Genomic DNA, 13,734 nt, shown 5'->3' with positions numbered 1-13,734 from the left:
ATTTTATTCCATTATTTTAAACAATGTTATTCCACATCCTGCCCAGTGCTGTCATACGGAAACCCTGAACCGCAACGTAAAAATAAATAAATCTAAGATTACGAGAATAAAGTCATAGCAATACTGGACTGAAGTCGTAATATTTTGAGAACAAAGTAGGAATTCTATGGAAGCTACAGTCTTACAAAGACAACATTAACACAAATAAGATTGAGTATTTAACTATACAACTAGAATGAAACATTTAGGCCGTGTGTCCACCAAAGCGTTTTTTTCACGCGGCTGGCGTATTTTTTCAATGGGAGCGCCGCATTTTTAAAACGCCTTGAGCGTAATGAGGCACTGAGCGTTTCTTTTCACGCTGAGCGTTCAGCGTCTTTACAGGTCACCGAGAGTTGAAGAATGTTCAACTTTGGGTAAAACGCAGCGCTCATCACTGTCACTTTTTACCCAACCATCCAATCACAGTGGAGGAGGGGCGGGACTAAGACCACACGGCCTATGAGTGAGCGCGCACCTCTGTTCTACCCCGTATAAGCTAACCAGCATATACTGGTAGTGTTCATTTCGTTCTTGAAATCTATGACAAAAAATGTTGGTTGACAACCTTTTTTTCTTGATAAGACGAGATGAAGACGAGATATAACACCAACGTCATTAAACGATAACTGACTAAATAAGCATGCAATATACTTGACGAAAGACAAGTCTACATGTAGTTAAAAAAATAAAAACTTGACCAAAATCACTCTTTGTTTTTGTCAGAAAATAAAAACAGACGGCAAAAAATTACAGACTGTTTTAACAAGCCGCTTTACGAGCATTCTTGCATGCGGTTGCCAAATTTCAACAATTTAAAGGGGACCTATTATGTAAAATTCACTTTTGTATGGTGTTTGGACATAAATGTGTGTTGGCAGTGTGTGTACACAACCACCCTACAGTGATAAAAATCCACTCTAAAGCCACAGGCCCCGCCCACGAGTGTTGACTGACACCGCTGTTATAACTTAGACCCGCCCTGATCGAGTTCACTGCGAGTTGTACACATCAGCCATTGCTGCTAGTGATGGGAAGTTCGGATCATTTTACTGACTCTCTTGTTCGATCTCGTTCATCAAAATGAACGAATCTTTTTTCGAGTCATTTCATTCATTTAAGGGGCTTTAAATGTTATACTTTTAACAGGCAAATTCCCCGAACACATCCACCTACGCAATCTTGATCATATTCTGAATTAAGAAATCATTATAATGCAGTCAAAAATAATTTACAGGGAACATAAATAATTACTTTACCTTCCGAGTCTTTCGTTCATTTTTCACATTTTTCTGGCTCTGATCGCGGCTGCTTAGGCTCCGCCCCCTGTGCCGTGAACCAGCAGCTCATTAGCATTAAAGGAGAAGCACTAAAACAGTGCGTTTTTCACAGACCCAAAAAAATATGATTTAAACGTGCTGCAAATAAAATTCTGTTGGGTATTTTGAGCTAAAACTTCACATACACACTCTGGGGACATCAGAGACTTACTTTACATCTTGTGAAAAGGGGCATAATAGGTCCCCTTTAAATCCACAAAATCAGAGCTTTTCTGTTAAAAGAACACGTTTTCTTCCTGGTGTTTTACTTAATTACTTTGCAATCTGGCAACCCTGCGCGTGGGCTCTCTCTGAAGTGCCAACTCGTCTCTCCCTGTGAAGGACCCCTTTCCCACTCTACAGATAAAGCGCTGTCGGGATAATTTCGGTTTTGCGTATCTACCCCGAAGTGATAAAATTCTGTATCAAAATTTTAAGGCCAGACAAGTAGTTTAAGGCTTGGTTTGTAGGGAATTATAAACCTGTGCACATATATTCAAATGCGCATAACTATAGAATTAATTCTTGATGCGCACGTGAGCGCCATCAGCGTTTCTCACAGGTTTGCGTTTAAAGTCTGTGTAGAGAGAACGATGTCGTCTTAGCGGCCTCTAATTTAATTTATTTTAATTTAATTTAATTTAATTTAATTTAATTTAATTTAATAACTAATGATCCTTGCGCCGGAAGTGAATCAATCAAAACTAACTTTAGCTGGAAAATATCTTTATTCAAGAACCCCTATAAAGCCAAAACAATCTCTGTTACCTTAAATTATCCGTTTGTTACTGTAAAGCCGCTTTGAAACAATCTACATTGTTAGAAGAGCTATATAAATGAAGATGAATTGACTTGACACTCTACACTGCTGAAGAAGCGTGGGTGATCTGAAAACATGACAAAACAAGTAACTGCAGTTTAGTACAGTGACCAGGAGGGGACATGTTCGGTTCACTTAGTTTTGTCGTGGCCACAACATATAAACTCGTGGGAACATGATATGTTGTTGCCACAAGATCATTTTGTTGAGGTAACGACATCATGTCATGGCCACGCGATGTAAAGTCGTGCCTCGAGATCATATGTTGAGGGAACGATATATTTTTCTCGTGGCCACGACTTCATATTTTGAGAGAACGACAACTATTTCTCGTAGCCACGAGTTATGTTGAGGGAACCACACCGGTCAATACTGTAACCATATACAGCAGTCGGAGATGGAGATGACTGATGAAATAACATTTTACATTGAATTAGGAATGTCATATAAAGATATAGTGCGATCTCTGGCTTTAAGACATGGGTACGTAAGTGAAAGACACCTGAAGTACGTTCTTAAGTTGAATGGGCTTTTTTGTCGAAAATTTGCTGGCTAGAATGAAACATTCGGGTCACGAATAAATATCCTTTTAAGGCAATAAACAAAAACAAATTATGAGAAACTTAAATAAACAAATAACAAAGTAAATTATGACCGGGGTAAAAGGAGAAGCCCGTATCGCATGTGAAGATTTGTTTCCCACATGTTATAAAACTGGTAGCCATGAGAAACGGATGCCGTTCCCTCAGCATATTAAGTCGTGGCCACGAGAAATGGATGTCGTTCGCTCAACATACCATCTCGTGCCCATGAGATATTATGACGTTCCCACGACTTAACATCACGTTCCCATGAGTTTATATGTTGTGGCCACTAGGGCTGGGTATTGACACAAATTTCACAATTCGATTCGATTTCGATTCACAAGCTTGCAATTCGATACGATTTCGATTCTATTCAATATTGATTATTTTGTATATCAGGTACAATACATGGCAAATTTTCTCAAGGAAAACAAATCTCTTAACTAATGCTGTAAACTATGGGAGTCAGTGGTAGCCTATAGGCTTCATTAGCCTACTATAATATTGAAGGTAAAAATTTACTGATTTGTGTAACAACAATGAGAAGGAACCAACCACCGACTCATCTTCTTTTTGAATATTAATTCAAGATTTGGTCAGAACTTTGTATCCTCATCAGTCTTGTCATCAGCCAGTGCCAACCAGTCTGACTATGTAAAACTGACCCCCAGCACTAACGAAATAACTGGTCAATACTATCTTTGTTGCCGAAATTACTGATTGGTTAAGAGAAAGACAGAGACCAAGGTCTCACACAAGAGTCCTCACAAACCAGAGCCATAAATCACCCAGTCTCCAGAAAGTCTGCTTACCAAAGACTTTTATTGGTTAACTTAAGGAAGAACTGGTCAACGTTTGATAGTTTTGCCAGACGAATCGGTTTAGAGATGATTACTGCTCAGGGCCCTAACAAGAGGTCACATGACCCCTGTGGCTAACAGACCCCATCTTGGTCCCATGAGAGAGACACAGATTTCAGCAGGAAATACCCATGACCTCAGGGTGTTTCCAAGCCCATACACTTTACACACCAAAAGACTTTTACATATCAAAATCCATAAAACTCATTCAAGAACAATTTTCAATGGACTTATAAACATCAGACATCATTCTATGTGTTTCTACGATATATGTGTCCATTTAATATGCTTTAATCCCATATAATTCATGTAATTGGTATAATTGTTAGGTGTGTGAATGAAGTGTGTACTGTTTCATATCAATGCTACCTTACGAACACAACTAGCAAGATGACTGAAATTAAATCTGTGTAAAATATTTCATATTCTGATAAGTAGAAATCCTGCCTAAAACTGTTGCATCTGGTCTTTTAGTTTCATTAGAGAAACCCCACAGAGAAGACATGATTTATGACTTTGCAAACAAAGCAGCAGTCATGACATATTTGTAGGAGTAGCCTAACAAACCTTTTTTGTTTTAAAAAACCCTTTAAAAACCAGCGCAGAGCGTCGGGGAGGTCGGGAGTTCAAAAGTTAGTTCGTTCAAAATGTTCTGATACAGAAGAGCTCTCAACGAGTGCAGAACAAAGACGGAGACGGCAGACGATGGTTTAGTAACCATGTAACGTTAACAGACGAGCAGATCAACCCAAATTAAGATCAAATGGGTTAGATTAAATTCCAGTCATCTAGTTCCTTTCCGTATCTTATTTTCTTTCTTTCTTTTGTGTTATTCTTCTTTTCCGATTGAAAGTCTCGGTTTTAAGTTAAGTTTTGCTGCAAAGTTTCGTTCCACGATTCACGGCTGCAACGCACGCTTTCAACTTCAAAGACTTTCAATTCATCTGCCAGCACAACACGTGACTGGAACGCCGCAGACCCAGGCACAAGGAGACCACAGCCGACGAACGAACCCGGGAAACCCTCTGTTACGCAACGAAGGGAATTCCCAAAAAGGAACGCAAAGACAAGCAAGTACCTCCAGACTAAAAGCTACACTGGTGTATTTATATAACTTTAATAACCTGTCTAAGAAACGATAGAAGGGTTAAATTAATGTTTGATGGTTCGTTCAGGTCATGTCTAAGTGCATATGGAATCGTGAGATTTCATCCTTTCACTCTTAAACCCACTCTTTCCTCACTCTCTTCCTTTCTGCAACTCGTATGAATGTGTGTGTGTGTGTGCATGTGTTTGTGTTAGAGATTAGCTGTATGTGTTAGTATATAATCAATAAAGTATTGTTTGAATTTGAAAAGAGATTACTTGTGTATGTGCTTATCAAATTTATTGTCTTGAACTTCGATCAAAAGTTACCTATGCTTTTACCCTATTTCTTAATTTACTGTTAGGGGGTTATTCTTTCTTGGCCAGGAAGATATTATATTTCCTAGAGTTAATAATTGTTTATGCTTTCTGTTCATTGGATGAACTGATAAATGATCATATTATTGATTCTGTTACAGTAAATTCTGAAAATAGTTAAATTATTAATTATTGATCATAATTCGTTATGAATAATAATTAATTATATTTATACGTGGGCGTATAAACGCTACATTTGTATACAAACACTTAAATTACACTTATTTATTTTTATAATAATAAAGTTATATGAAATATAAACATTTAAATGGTGGCTGTCTTCAGTGAAGTCATCTTCATTTATATAGCGCTTTTAACAATGTAGATTGTTTCAAAGCAGCTTTACAGAGATAAACGTATTATTTAAGGTAACAGAGATTGTTTTGGCTTTATAGCGGTTCTTTAGTAAAGTTATTTTCCAGCTAAGGTTAGTTATGATTGATTCGCTTCCGTCGCAACAATCATTTGTTATTAAATTAGGGGCCGCTAAGACGACACAATTCTCTCTACATAGACTTTAAACGCGAACCTGTGAGAAACGCTGATGGCGTTCACATGCGCATTAAGAATTGGTTCTATAGTTATGTGCGTTTGAATATATGTACGCAGGTTTGTAATTCCCTACAAACCAAGCCTAAACAAAGTACTGGTGTTTCCTTATAATTTTTGATACAGAATTTTATTTTATTTTATCAATTCGGGGTAGATACGCGAATTGATTTTCCCGACGATGCTTTATCTGTAGAGTGGTAAAGGGATCCTCCATAGGGAGAGACTAGTTGGCACTTCAGCACAGCGTTGTCATCGGGTCCAGGCGAAGGTGCTTCATCAGATCTGGATACGGCCTGGATCCGGCAGGCTGCGGGAAAACCTCGGGATAAACAAAGACACTAAAATTAGCGTAGATGCCATTCTTCTTATGATGTAACGAGTACATCAGGATTTATGGGAAGTGTTCCCGGTTCCAGCTGACCTAATCTATGCAGCCTAACATTGAATTATAGAAGTCTATAATGTATTATGTGAACGCTAGGTCAAAGAGATGTGTTTTTAGTCTAGCTTTGAACTGACAAATGACAAAACTGACAAAATGCTCTTCTCTAGAGTTAATTTTTCTAGCTGACTAACGAGTTTATAACTAACGAGACTAACGAGTGAACGAGTTCACTGGATATGGTTTTTCTGAGGTAAATGTGACGTTATGACGTTGTTTACAAGCTGATTTACTGACGTCTTTCCACGGTTGAAACACTGAGCGATTCCATGTCACATGATACGGATTTCGATAAGTTGTACTCTACCTTTTAACACACTTTCAGATGCTCATTCATGTTTATTTCGCGCAGTAACTGGTATTAAGGCGGAAGAGAAGATCACGTACGCTCCGGTCAGCGTCAGCCACAGATGGCGGTGCAGAACCCTAGGCTGCCCATATTGCGGCTGATTCCCTTAGAATTGCCATCGTGTGGAGGGCAGATGCTGCATGTCCAGCCGAAATATATGCCTTCTCAACGATGTGGGCAGTGGCTCGACATGGCTTTGAAGGCAATGAGGCAGTTTTCCATCCGGGAGAAGGACACAGGTGGGCTGCGATGGCGTCCTCGACGGGAGGCGGTCGCGTGTAACCCAATTTCTCCGCCCCTTCCACTGTTGTCAGCAGCTGGGTAGTGCATGGGCTCGGGCTGAGTGAGGGGAGCGCCATGACCGGGTGAGCTCATGGAGCTCAGGGAAGAAAGGCACAGGTCTCTGTAGGGCGTCCGCCTGGCGGCCCGCGCCGAGGAAGGACCCGTCTATCCACTTCCTAGACGGCTGTTCTTTGGGGCCTGCCCAGTCCAGCTCCAGGTCCGCTACTGCCTCTATGAGGATAGCCATGAGCTCCGCGTCCAGCGAGGCCGGGGTGGCTTCTGAAGGAGCCTCAGACCAAGCTCCAGGGTCGGAGGCACTCGTGGACATGGTGTCGTCCTCACCACATCCGAAAGAGACATTTTCCCGCGCTTCCTTTGGAGGGTGGTAACTAGCTTCAGCGTTCTGACACCTGAGGGCGGCGTGGCCGCTGGGCCGACGATAACTTCTCGACAGTCTATTGACGTAGCTTTCTGTAGTCTCCCGGTCCGTGGCTCGACGGTGGCAGGCGGAGGAGAGGCAGGAGTCATAAGGCCACCGTTACGGGTAATGGCCAGCCTTGCGCGAAGGATCTTGATGGGAAGTTCCTCACAGGCTCAACAACCTGATCCTTCAAGTGCCGCTTCTGCGTGGGCCTGACCCAGACACAGCACACACTGCTCGTGTGCGTCCGGGAAGTTGATTGGACCACCACACATGCGAGCGCGATGTGACTTCTGGATTCAAGGAGCGAAATGCAAAGAGACATTTTTTTGTTGGTTTCCTAGCAAAAAATCCGCCGGAACGTTAGAGGGGATAATTCCAAATTGTCCACTCTGTTTGCGTGAATCCACGGTGAAACCAGGCTCCAGGTGAAGAAGAAAGATTCGGAGGTTTTTTGGCACCATTGGCTATTTGCAAGCAAAAGAGTTATTCAAATCAGTCTTCAGCATTTCGAGGAAAATAGATTTCCCCATACGTAATGTCGAGGGACTGACTCGATAAGGGAACTAAGTGAACCGAACATGTCCCCTCCCAGTCACCGTAATGAGCTGCTTGCGCTGTTTGCTGTTACTAAATCTGCGATTAAACCTTCTCAGTGATAAACTGCAATAAATCCATTTTGTTTAAATGGCTGCTGTTTGTTTACATTTGTACTTAAAATTTTAGTTAAAGCAGAACTCGGCAACTCTAGCAAACTCTAGTCACTTCTTCGCTGATTTTCCGTTTTGTTGTCACGTTTCCCCACGAGCTCCCCCTACAGCTGTGGGGCATATATTTCACAACACTCACTGTCATAATAAATCTCACTTGCGGCGGCCTCCTCCCCCTCTCTACCGCTGCTCATGTGCGTTTGTTATGATCGGAGCAAGCCAACTGTATCGTGTGGAGCTATGTCTACCGAGGTGGGTAATACATCATACATGCATGTGTGTTTATAAAAAAAGCAATTCGAGTTTCGTGCTCGCTCTCGCTCTCGTTCTCGTTCTCGCTTCTCACGAGACTTCCAATTTCTATCTTGCCGGGACGGTAGTCCCCAAGTTGCAAGGTTGGTTTTCCGCCTGGGAACGCTGGGGGGAGCAGGGAAAGTCACCAATATCACCAGAACAGGTTGTTTAACCATCCAAATGATTTCTAGACTGTTTTATTAAGTTAAAAAAGTTACCAAGTTCTGCTTTAAATTTTATTAGGTGACAATATTGTGTAGGCTCCTGAAGAGTTACAAGGTTAATTTACTTTAGTTATTGTTAAAACTAAAATGTTAAGAAGTTATGTTATACTTTTACTTAAAATATCCAGGGGAAACACTACCAACTTGTACCAAGGCTACTTTTTTTCTTTGCTTACATTTGACTCATGCTGTGTGACTGTCACTACTATTGCACCATAATGCTGTTACTGCCACCTTATGACAATAGATTACACTTCAAATTAGGTATTCTGTCATCAATGACAGTAGCTCATTGGAAAATACTGGAAAATGCCCTTCATTTTGTTTGCACTAATAAAGGCTGAAATTCACATATGGTGTCTTTTGCGCGCTCAAGTGTGTTATTTCAAATGTAGGCGTGCGGCAAGCACGCTCATAATGGAAGCGACGCGGTCGCGGTTTGCTCTTTTTTTCCAGGCGCACCTGTGCCACGGCGAGATGAAAACATCTTAACTTTTCAGAATGGCGCAAGGTCATGAGACAAAAAAACAACAGATACGCTTGCATTTCCATAACATCATCGTAAGCTCGGCTGAACAGCTTACATTGCTGTACAGGCTGGGTTTTTATTTCTCATCTCCATAAATATATCCAGTTGTAAAGCTAACGCAAGGGCTAGAAATCATTAATCCTTTGCTGATAGTTCCTCGTCATCATGGAGAGCGCAGTTCATGGTTGCATAGCAACGACAGACACCATGGAAAGAAGGAGCGTTTTTAGACGCTAATATGTATATATTGGGGAAATGGAAACTACAGTTACCTAATTACACAATACTAGCATGAACTGTTATTAAAACATATGGACACTGATCCTGATTAATTGAATATATAATTCTATATATAATTGTCATACCTGCATGTAAATCCTTTCCAGCTAACACACAACATACTTTACGTAATTTATTGGTACTCTTTGGCAATTTCATGCAGACTTACCAATTGACAATGTAACTATGATGCTGCATGCTTGTAATTTCATCTGCTCTTTATATATAGTGAAGGTTTGCGAGCACAGTATAATGTCTGACAGGACAGAAAAGTTATTTTTTCTGAGGAGAGACTTTTTATTTCAAGTTACGAAATTAACATTAGAATAATGACAATGACATGAAGCCTGACAACATCTCATCTGACAGCAGATACCAAAATCAGCACAACACTTTTTTTTTTTTCAGACAATCTTTACTTCAGCTACGTCTGACAGAAGAGTCAATGCTTTCATACACATCTTTCAAAAATAAAGTCTCACACAAAAAAAAAAAGTTTAGAATTACATTTTTGTTGCACACTCCGCGACCCGCTCAAAACGGTAATGCAACCAGCTTTTCTGTCTCAACCAACTGGTTGAGAAACACTGGTCTATAATAACTGGTCTAAGTCATGGTGACTTTTTATCTTTTGACTAAATGTAGTTACCATCTGAGTAACTGGTCCATACTAACCAGCCTGACCTTCACCTTTTGATTTTATCTCAACACAGAACCTCATTCTCATCACGGTCAATCACACAGCAGCGAGGAGTCACATGTTCATTCACATGGTAGTGAGGAGTCACATGGTCACTCCCATGGTGGGTCATTGTTCAGTTATTGAAATTGGTGTTTTTCTACTTCTACTTTTTTTTTTCTACAGAGGTTATAGTCTGGTCAAATTAAATAAAAGGATATAATTTATTAAAAGACTACTTTTTATGCAGTCTGGTCAAATTAAATACAATAATGGAATTTATTAAAAAACAAATTGTGCAGTGTCAATAAATGCTTAAAGGATTAGTTCACTTTTAAAAAACTTTTGCTGATAATTTACTCACCCCATGTCATCCAAGATGTCCATGTCTTTCTTTCTTCAGTCGAAAAGAAATTAAGGTTTTTGATGAAAACATTCCAGGATTTTTTTCCATATAATGGACTTCAATGGGCCCCAAACGGTTCAAGGTCCAAATGACAGTTTCAGTGCAGCTTCAAAGGGCTTTAAACGATACTAGACGATGAATAAGGATCTTATCTAGCGAAACGATCGGTCATTTAAAAAAATAAATAAAAAAGTTATAGTTTTATAAGCACAAATGCTCGCCTTGCTCTGTTCTGTGATGCGCGTTCGTGACGTCATGTAATACGCAATTACGTTGAAAAGGTCACGCTTGACGTAGACAGAAGTACCGAGTCAGTGTTTACAAATGTGCGGAAGGAGGACCATATACACATATTCAAATGTCTTTGTGTCAGTTTATCGTTTAAAATGCCCATTTCGTGTGCGTATCCTGGGTGTTTTAATATTAAAAAGCCTAAAAGAAAATTTCAAGCGTGACCTTTTCAACTTAATTGCGTATTACATGACGTCACGTCATAAGCACAAATGCTTGCCTTGCTCTGTTCTGTGATGCGCGTGCATCACAGAACAGAGCAAGGCAAGCATTTGTGCTTATAAAACTTAAACTTTTTTATTTATTTTTTAAATGACCGATCGTTTCGCTAGATAAGACCCTTATTCATCGTCTGGTATCGTTTAAAGCCCTCTGAAGCTGCACTGAAACTGTCATTTGGACCTTGAACCGTTTGGGGCCCATTTAAGTCCATTATATGGAAAAATATCCTGGAATGGTTTCATCAAAAAACTTAATTTCTTTTCGACTGAAGAAAGAAAGACATGGACATCTTGGATGACATGGGGGTGAGTAAATTAACAGCAAAAGTTTTTTTAAAAGTGAACTAATCCTTTAATTTCTGTCACAGGTGATGCCCATGGTCACATGATGTCAGTTGGTCTGTGGGTGCTGGGTGGCATTGTTGCATTTCTAGTGGTTGAGAAATTTGTCCGTCTTTTGAAGGGAGGACACTCACACTCTCACTCTCATCATGGTAAGAGTCTTGAATTAATATAATTACGTGTTCATTAAAAACACTTCACATATATTCTTAATGCAGCATCCCTCTAGAATTGGAACAACTGTTTTAATCAGGGTTGTAACCTGCTGACTATTTTTGATGAAATCGCTTCTCCTTTCGGAACGCTCACCAATTAAGAATAGCAGAGGACCAAACAATTCTCAGAATTTGGACCAAACTAATTTTCTTGCCGAAATAAGAACAAGTGCACCATAACACTGAGAATGTGTGTTTGTCTCTTTAGGCTGTTAATCTACAGAGCTTCTCTGAGAATTAAATTGCATAAACATAGATTGGATAATCTGAATAAGACTCAGGGTCTAGCCAAAACAAAAACTAAAAAACTTTTATTTTTATTTTGCATAGTAAATGTGTAAGTGAGGTAAAGGCCAGACCAATAATAGCAAAAATTTCAACACACTGCTTTCATCAGTACTCACAATGAAGCGGCTGTTTCCAGTCGCATAGCGGATTAGCATGCAGGCCAAGAAAATAATGTCATATTACTAACAATGTTGCTGGTGCTAAAATAATATAAAAATATAATTTCTTATTTTTATGTATTTATTTAGAGAGTGATCTGGACATTCTTGACAGGTTTCCAAATACAATAAAAATATTTTCTTGTCTTGTTTTTAGCTGCTCCAAAGGCAAAGGATAGTGATGAAGAGGATGACAAGAAAAGAGAGAAGGGAGAAAAAGAGAAAAAAGTCTCGAATAAGAAATCTGTAGAGACAAGTTCTGGTATGGAAACTCATGTCTAAAAGAGTTTTTATTTCTGTCTGTCAGTGCTGCTGTCTTGCTGACAGAATAACTCAACTTCTCTTTGTCTCTACAGATATTAAAGTGTCTGGTTATCTGAACCTGGCTGCTGATTTCACCCACAATTTCACGGATGGTCTTGCGATTGGAGCGTCATTCCTTGTAGGTCCAGCAGTTGGTACTGTTACCACCATCACCATCCTCTTACATGAAGTACCTCACGAGATTGGAGACTTTGCAATTCTTGTCCAATCAGGCTGCACAAAGAAGAAGGTATGGAGCTCCGGAGAGTGGATTTGTCAAAATATGGTTTGGGGCAAATTTACATAGTTTAAAGGGGTAGTTCACCCAAAACAATTCTATTATCATTTACTCGGCCTCATGTCCAAACCTGTATGAATAATTTTTTTTCTTCTGTATAACATAAAAGAAAATATTTATGACTGCCGCTAGCATAGCTAGCGAAAGCGGTCATATAGGGATTGTCAAAGTTTTTTTTGTTTTTTTTTCCCGTCATCTACTGAATTTTCCGTCAACGATACCAGGGACACCGAAACACCGGGGAACATGAAATTTGGTGGGCATGTAGCCCCACTAGACTTTTACGGAAAAATTTCGTTTGGTCCCCGGGGGCCACTCCCCCCCCGCGCTGGGCCCCCCCCAAACCCAAAAAATTCAGTTTTTCCTAAATAACTACCTGAACCGTGGCACCGAGGATGAAGAAATTTTTATGGTATGTTGGTCTTAAGGGCCCACATCAACCTAGCCCATAATCACTCATTTGTGATTTGCGCCCCTTCCCATAAAAAATGAAAATGCAATATTATTCTGCTTTAATCGCCCCTATCTTCAGTTGAGATGTTCAGAACTGCACCATATTTCATGTGTATGATTAACTTGACATCCTCTGGGGGTAGGGCTGTGTATTGGCAAGAATCTGGCGATACGATACGTATCACGATACATGGGTCACGATTCAATATATTGCAATATATTTCGATACTGTGCATAAGGCGATATATTGGGATTTTTTTAAAGTAAAATATATTAAAAATATTTTTAAAAAGACATGATGTGCATAAAAGTCAAAGAAGTTTACTTTAGGTAAACAATTCAGTACACAGAAAATCAAACTGCCAGTTTGGGATTGTGGCAGGTTCTTAGTGAGCAAATTGTTATATGCTCAAGTAGGCCATAATAAAAGAAAATAGGTACATAGCCCCTGTCACAATACAAAACAACAACGTGAACTGGACGAAAATGAATGAAAGTGGATGAAAGTAAACAAAATGAATGTGTCATATTGAAATCAAGTTTTATGTGATAAAAGATTTTAAAAGAACTGGACGCGCGAATGAGGCGAACCGCGCCGCGCTAAACGCCTCGTGCCGCAGGACCTCCAGACGTGCGTAAACGCGTCTTTGCATTGACTTAACATTGAAATCACTCGCGCCAGATGCTCTTTTCGCGTTTGGTGTGAACGATGCACGCGATTACATTTAGAAATAGACAAGCTTTGTTTCCAAATGCACCAAGCAAAGATATCCTTTCAGTTGTATAAACTTTTATAAAACCAGCCAATATAATCACAATAAACACATCCAAAATGAAATATTTAACATATAGGCTATATAACAACTGCACAACGTCTAATTTGTAAACAAAATGATTTACGCACTAAATCCA

The 13,734-nt window shown here is 39.8% G+C and overlaps 1 protein-coding gene across 1 annotated transcript in view; it reads left to right on the top strand.

Annotated features, from left to right (window-relative positions):
• The window catches only part of slc39a7 (solute carrier family 39 member 7), a 54,817-nt gene that overhangs the window by 32,433 nt on the left and 8,650 nt on the right, over positions 1-13,734 (top strand). The window contains exons 4-7 of the mRNA XM_079878106.1: positions 9,882-9,971; positions 11,134-11,259; positions 11,926-12,030; positions 12,125-12,321. Of these exons, the coding sequence (XP_079734232.1) occupies positions 9,882-9,971; positions 11,134-11,259; positions 11,926-12,030; positions 12,125-12,321 (518 nt within the window). The remainder of the gene's footprint in view (positions 1-9,881; positions 9,972-11,133; positions 11,260-11,925; positions 12,031-12,124; positions 12,322-13,734) is intronic.

This window comes from Squalius cephalus (assembly GCF_949319135.1).
Source record: "Squalius cephalus genome assembly, chromosome: 8".
In the NCBI taxonomy this organism is placed as follows: domain Eukaryota; kingdom Metazoa; phylum Chordata; class Actinopteri; order Cypriniformes; family Leuciscidae; genus Squalius; species Squalius cephalus.
The sequence above is the reverse complement of the archived record's forward strand: the minus strand, read 5'-3'. Positions and strand labels throughout refer to the sequence as shown.